This window comes from Salvelinus sp. IW2-2015, unplaced genomic scaffold (assembly GCF_002910315.2).
Source record: "Salvelinus sp. IW2-2015 unplaced genomic scaffold, ASM291031v2 Un_scaffold16276, whole genome shotgun sequence".
Classification (NCBI taxonomy): domain Eukaryota; kingdom Metazoa; phylum Chordata; class Actinopteri; order Salmoniformes; family Salmonidae; genus Salvelinus; species Salvelinus sp. IW2-2015.
In genome coordinates, this window is record NW_019957520.1 from 85621 (window position 1) to 92429 (window position 6809).

The following is a 6809-nucleotide window of genomic DNA, read 5'->3' on the forward strand; positions in this document are numbered from 1 at the left end:
AGTGATTATACTATACATGTTGATGAGAACTAGAACGCTCAGCAGTACTGTAGCAGTATGAGTGATTATACTATATGTTGATAGAATAGAAACTCACAGTTCTGTACAGTATGAGTGATTATACTAACATGTTGATGAGACTAGAACCTCACAGTTCAACTGTACAGTATGACGTGATTACTATACATGTGATGATAGAAGCTAGAACCTCACAGTACTGTACACAATATGAGTGATTATTACTACATGTTGATGAGAACTAGAACCCTAACAGTACTGTTACAGTTATGAGTGATAATACATATAATGTTGATGAGAACTTAGAACCCTCACAGTACTGTACAGTATGAGTGATTATACTATCATGTTGAATGAGAACTAGAACCCTCACAGTTATGTACCGTATGAGTGATTATTACTATACATGGTGATGAAGAACTAGCAACCTCACAGTACTGTACAGTATGAGTGCATTATACTATACATGTATGAGAACGAGACCACTCACAGTACTGTACAGTATGAAGTGATTATAACTATACATGTTGATGAGAACTAAGAACCCCGTTGACAGATGCTGATTATCTGTTATGCTAAGTCAGTCTAGTAAATAGCAGTGATTATACTACATGTTTATGAGAACTAAAACCCTACAGTATGTACAGTATGAGTGATTATACTACATGTGATGAGAAACTAGAACATCAACAGTACGTACAGTATGACGTGATTATACTATACATGGTGATGAAGAACTAGAACCTCACAGTACTGATACAGTATGAGTGATGTATACTATACATGTTGAGTGAGAACTACAACCTCACAGTACTGTACAGTATGATGTATTATAAGTACTACATGTGATGAGAAACTAGACCTCACAGTAGCTGTACAGTATGAGTGATTATCTATACTGTGAGAAGAACTAGAACCCTCACTGTAGTGCGTAGCTGTACAGTATGTATGGATTATACTATACATGGTGATGGAAGAACTACAACCCTCACGTACGATACAGTATGGTGATTATACTACATAGTTGATGAAACTAGAACTCACAGTACTGTCAGTATGCAGTGATTATACTATACATGTTGATGAGAACTAGAACCTCACAGTACTGTACAGATGAGTGATTATACTAATGGAACTAGCTAGCGTTGATGATAATTAAAGAAACTAGAACCTCAAGTACTGTACAGTATGAGTGATTATACTACATGTTGATGAGAAACTAGAACCCTCACAGTACTGTACAGTTGATGATTTACTACATGTTTGATGAGAACTAGAACCCTCACAGTACTGTACAGTATGAGTGATTATTACTAACATGTTGATGCAGAATAGAACCGCGTCACAGTACTTGTACAGTATGAGTGATTATACTAACATGTGTGATGAGAACTAGAACCCTTCACTAGGAAGGGGCATACTGACAGTATGATGAGTGTTATAACTATACATGTTGATGAGAACTAGAACCCTCACAGTACTGTACAGTATGAGTGATTATTACTCGTTTGAAACACCTCAGCGTTGATTTATCACAGTGAGCAAGCTGGTCAACCTCAAGTACTGTACAGTATGAGTGATTCTATACTATACATGTTGATGAGAATAGAACCTACAGTACTGTACAGTATGAGTGATTATACTACATGGTGATCAGACTAAACGCACAGTGGCATATGAAATCTAGCACATGTACAAACAGTACTGTACAGTATGAGTATGAACTATGACATGGTTGATGAGAACTAGGCAACCCTCACAGTACTGTACATATGAGTGATCTATACTACATGTAGATGAGACTAGAACCTCAGACGTACTATGTATATTACTATCGATGTTATCAAACTAGATGTCGTAGAGATTATACTAACATGATTGAATGAGAACTAGAACTCACAGTACTGTACAGTATGAGTGATATACTATACATGTTAGGACTACTCAATATGTACGAATTATACACATGTGCACCCTCACAGTACTGTACAGTATGAGTGATTTATACTAACATGTTGATAGAACTAGCACCCACAGTACTGTACATATGAGTGATATACTAGTACATGTTGATTGAGAAACTAGAACCCCAGTATGTACAGTATGAGTATTATACTAACTGTTGATGAGAACTAGAACGCCTGCACAGTATGTACAGTATGGTGATTATACTATACATTTGATAGAGAACTAGAACCCTCACACAGTACTGTACATAGAGTGATTATATAACAGTGTTGATGAGACTAGACACCCTCAACTAGTAACTGTACCAGTATGCAGTGATTAATATACATGTTATGAGAACTACAACCCTCACAGTACTGTTACAGTATGAGGTGAGTATACTACATGTTGGATGAGAACTACAACCCTCGACAGTAACTGTACAGTATGAGTGATTATACTACATGTTGATGAGAACTAGAACTACAGTATGTACAGTAATGAGTGTTATATACTACATGTTAATGAGAACTAGAACCCTCACAGTACGTACAGTATGAGTGATTATACTATACATGTTATCTAGTGACCCTGTACGTTATACTAGGTCCCATTATCTACTGTGGTACAACCGACGTACTTGATACAGTATGAGTGATACTACTACATGTTTGATGAGAACTAAAACTCACAGTATGTACAGTTAATGAGTGTATTATACTATACATGTTAATGAAGAACTAGCAACCTCACAGTATGTACAGTACTGAGTATTTATACTAATTTGGATGAGAACTAGAACCCTCACAGTATGGTACAGTATGAGTGATTATACTATACACTGTGTATGAGAACTAGCAACCCTACAGTTAACTGTAAGTTATGAGTGATTATACTAAACTGTTAGAGAACTAGAACCCTCACAGTACTGTACAAGTATGAGTGATTTATAACATGTTATGAGAACTAAACCCTCACAGTACTGTACAGTATGATGTGATTATACTACATGTTATGAGAACCTAGAACACGCTCACAGTACTGTTACATATGAGTGATTAATACTACAGTTGATGAGAACTACCACTCACAGTACTGGTACAGCAGTATGAGTGATTATAACTACATGTTGATGAGACGAACCCTCACCGAACTCTACATCATGGATAACTTGTGAGCTGAGAACTGCACGTACTGTAAGTAGACTGGTATACTACATGTTATGAGAACTAGAACCCTCACAGTACTGTAGCAGTATGAAGTGATGGGGTTTGACTATACAGTGTTTGATGAGAACTAGAACCTCAAGTACGTACAGTATGAGTGATTATACTATACATGTTATGAGAACTAGACACCCTCACAGTACTGTACAAGTAATGAGTGATTATACATACCAGTTAATGAGAACTCAGAACCCTCAAGTACTTACAGTAATTGGATGATTATACTACATGTTGAATGAGAACTAAGAACCCTCACAGTATCTTATCAGTATTGACGTGATTATACTAGCATGTATGAAGAACTAGCAACCCTCACAGTATGTAGCAGTATAGTGATTATACTACATGGTTGATGAGAACTAGAACCCCACAGTGATGCTACAGTATGAGTGCATTATACTCATGTTGTCGAGAAATAGAACCCCTTCACAGTGACTGTACAGTCAGATGTGGTATTATACATGTTGATCGAGAACTACAACCCAAGTAGCTGTACAGTATGAGTGATTATACGTATACATGTTGATGATGTTTTTTTGTGTAATTAATTATTGCAGCCCTTGGAATTCAGGAATTCGTTTTTTGTTTAAACTTTTTATTTTTCACAAGTAAATTACTATATGCAAATACATAGAAAGAGAAATAAAGGCGTATTGAAGCAAATTGCTGCATTTCTTTTCATTCTTTAGTAATTCTATACTTCTAGGAAGTCAATAAAGTGGAAAATGTGTTAATTCTATAATGAATACTGATTTATTCGGAAAATTATTCAACTTCAAGAAAAAGTTTAGTTGTTTATGTTAATGCTCCCTGTTTGTAGTGTAGTGTTTTGTAGGTCAGTGTGTTATGAGTGACAACGTATGCTTTCTGAGTGAGAACTGTTGCCAGTGTTATGGTCGAACTAGCTTATTTTGAGACACGTATGAAGTGTTTTGGTGGTTTGAGTGAGTTTTGGAGGTGAGATGAACTGTTTGGCCAAGATGCATTGGTAATGCAGACTGTGTGAAGAGTTTTGAAAAAGTGGCTTCAGTATTGACCGATGCTTGTTAGCAATTGAAAAAAACCTGTAATATTCTGCAATATATTTAGATATCTTTGTTAGAAAGAATACTATATTTCCCTTGACAGGGTGATGCTGAATGTAAAAAATGTCTCAACTTATCCCACTCCCCCCTATTGACTGCTACAGTACAAGGAAAAACAATGAAACCTCAACACTTGGACCTGAACGTGATTCATGTATATTGGTCTTGGACAGTTGCTGACATAAAGCAGTAGAAGAAGGAGACTAAATAAGGAGCTATAGCCTACATCCCAAATGGACCCCTATTCCCTATAATGTATATAGTGCACTACCTTWGACCAGGGCCCATAAGGATGCCCATAGGGATCTGTTTTAAAAGAAGTGCACTATAAAAGGACATTTAGGACACAGCTATAGTAGACAAGACTCTTCATGACAGTGGCTCATGAAGCTGAATGACCTATTTCCCTGTAGATTTTTCCTCAGGGGTCAGTGAAACCAATGCATCTGTTTTACCTAGAAAAGCAGATGTATTTGGTGTGTGTGTGTGTGCTTGCGTGTTGTATGTGTCTGAGAGAGTGTGTGTGGTTTGTGTGTGTGTCTGAGAGAGTGTGTGTGTGCGTGCTTGCGTGTGTGTCAGAGAGTGTGTGTGTGTGTGTGTGTGTGTATGTGTGTGTGTGTGTGTGTACCTGGGGGGGCAGTCATGCAGGTTGCAGGCCAGCTGTGAGGAGACAGGTCTGTCTAGGTGGTGACACATGGAGGGTGTGACCTCACGTCCTTCTGGCGTGACACAGCGGACCCTCCGCGTCCTCGTTCCCCGGTCCCCACACGAGGCGCTGCACGCCGTCCAGTCCCCAAGACGCCACGCAAACTCTGGAGACACACGTACACACACGTTATTGAGCCGAAACAAACCCCACAGCACGCACGCTCACGCACACACATACACAATATGTTATAAACACCACAGCAGTACTAGCCAGAAACACATTACACAGCACTACAGAACACACACCCACACCCACTGACCCACCCACCACCACACCCACCGACCCACCCACTGACCCACCCACCCACCCACCACCACACCCACTGACCCACCCACCCACATAATATCACATTACTGTCATTCAAATACTTCCCATTACGACGAATAAAAGGTTGAGGCACAGCTAGCTACAGTACACTGCAGTCCTGTCCCAAATGGCACCCTATTCCCTACATAGTGTACTACTTTTGACCAGGGCCTACAGGTAGTAGTGCACTATGGAAAAGCCGGTACCAAATTTGGGAACTAACCCTGCGCGCTGCTGCATATTTTGAGAGTCTACTGATAATTGTCCACCCTCTGCCTAAGCTCTTCCAGAGCCCACCATAACGCTCCGGTTCAGGACACAGAAAGGCACAGAAGAACTAACTAGGACAACAACATGGCCAAAGGATTTGCAACAGCTTAAACATCAGTTACTATGCAGTTCCTACCATGCCTGATACATTACTGATATGACCTCCCGGACTTTCTTCTCTTCTCTCTCTCCTCTCTCTCTTCCCACCTCCTCTCTGTCTCCCTCTCCCTCTCTCTCTCACCATACTCCATCCCACTTCCCTCATGTCTGAATTATAAAAATTCTTCAGAGGAAAGATATGTTCTGATGACTGTGAGTGGTACAAATTCCCATGTTAATTGGGGTCTGGTGATAGCTAACAGCTGTATCCACAGAGAGGCTGAGATTGTGTTCCAAATGACACAATATTCCCTACATAGTGCACCACTTTTGCACTATGTATCCATAGTGCTCTGGCCAAAAGTAGTGCACTATGTAGGAAATAGGGTGCCATTTGGGACAAARCCTGAAAGTGAGGTTGGACCTGACAGCACAATAGCCATCATGTGTGTGTTTGATCCAGTTAAGAACAGGACATAAGGGGAGGGAGAAGGGAGACTTAATGGAGCTCTACAAAGGGAATGGGTTGATTTGTACAATAAGAGCATTAGAAGYCGGGGAATACACACACCAGCTAAGACACGCGTCAGTTCAGTGTAACATCGGACTGCACACATACCTGGAATTACAATGAAGTACATGGAACGTTATGAGAACTTTGTGGAGTGGGTCTCATTAAATGTTATAAATTATGGCCAGCAGAAAGTTGTGCGTAAACCGCACGCACACACACACACACACACACCTTCAGCACGGACGTGGATCCAAGCGGACAGCAGCTGTGTGTTGTTGTGGATGGGGGTCTGGCACCGGTATTGTCCGGAGAACCTTCCCTGCATCGTGTTCACCTCCAGAACACGACCTCCCATCAGTATACGGTACTGAAGACCCAGACCCTGATCCTGCCCAGGACCCAGCCTCTTTCCTGGGGCAAGGTCTGGTCCGGTCCAGGTGGACTCCTTCAGAGTGTGGTTCTGGTAGTCCCAACGGACAGGCCCTCTGTGGTCTGGAACCACTGGGCATCCTGGAAGGAGAGAGGGAGGCCATTGGTCATTATGATAATGCTTGAGGCAGTGCGTGTGTGTGTGTGTGTGTGTGTGTGTGTGTGTGTGTGTGTGTGTGTGTGTGTGTGTGTGTGTGTGTGTGTGT

General features: G+C 40.7%; 1 protein-coding gene across 1 annotated transcript in view; it reads right to left on the reverse strand.

Annotated features, from left to right (window-relative positions):
• LOC112080347 (ADAMTS-like protein 1) overlaps positions 1–6809 on the reverse strand; it is a gene marked incomplete at its 5' end in the record, with an annotated part of 15790 nt that overhangs the window by 2438 nt on the left and 6543 nt on the right. The window contains 2 exons of the mRNA XM_070442515.1: positions 4905–5088; positions 6406–6684. Coding sequence (XP_070298616.1) covers positions 4905–5088; positions 6406–6684 — 463 coding nt within the window. The remainder of the gene's footprint in view (positions 1–4904; positions 5089–6405; positions 6685–6809) is intronic.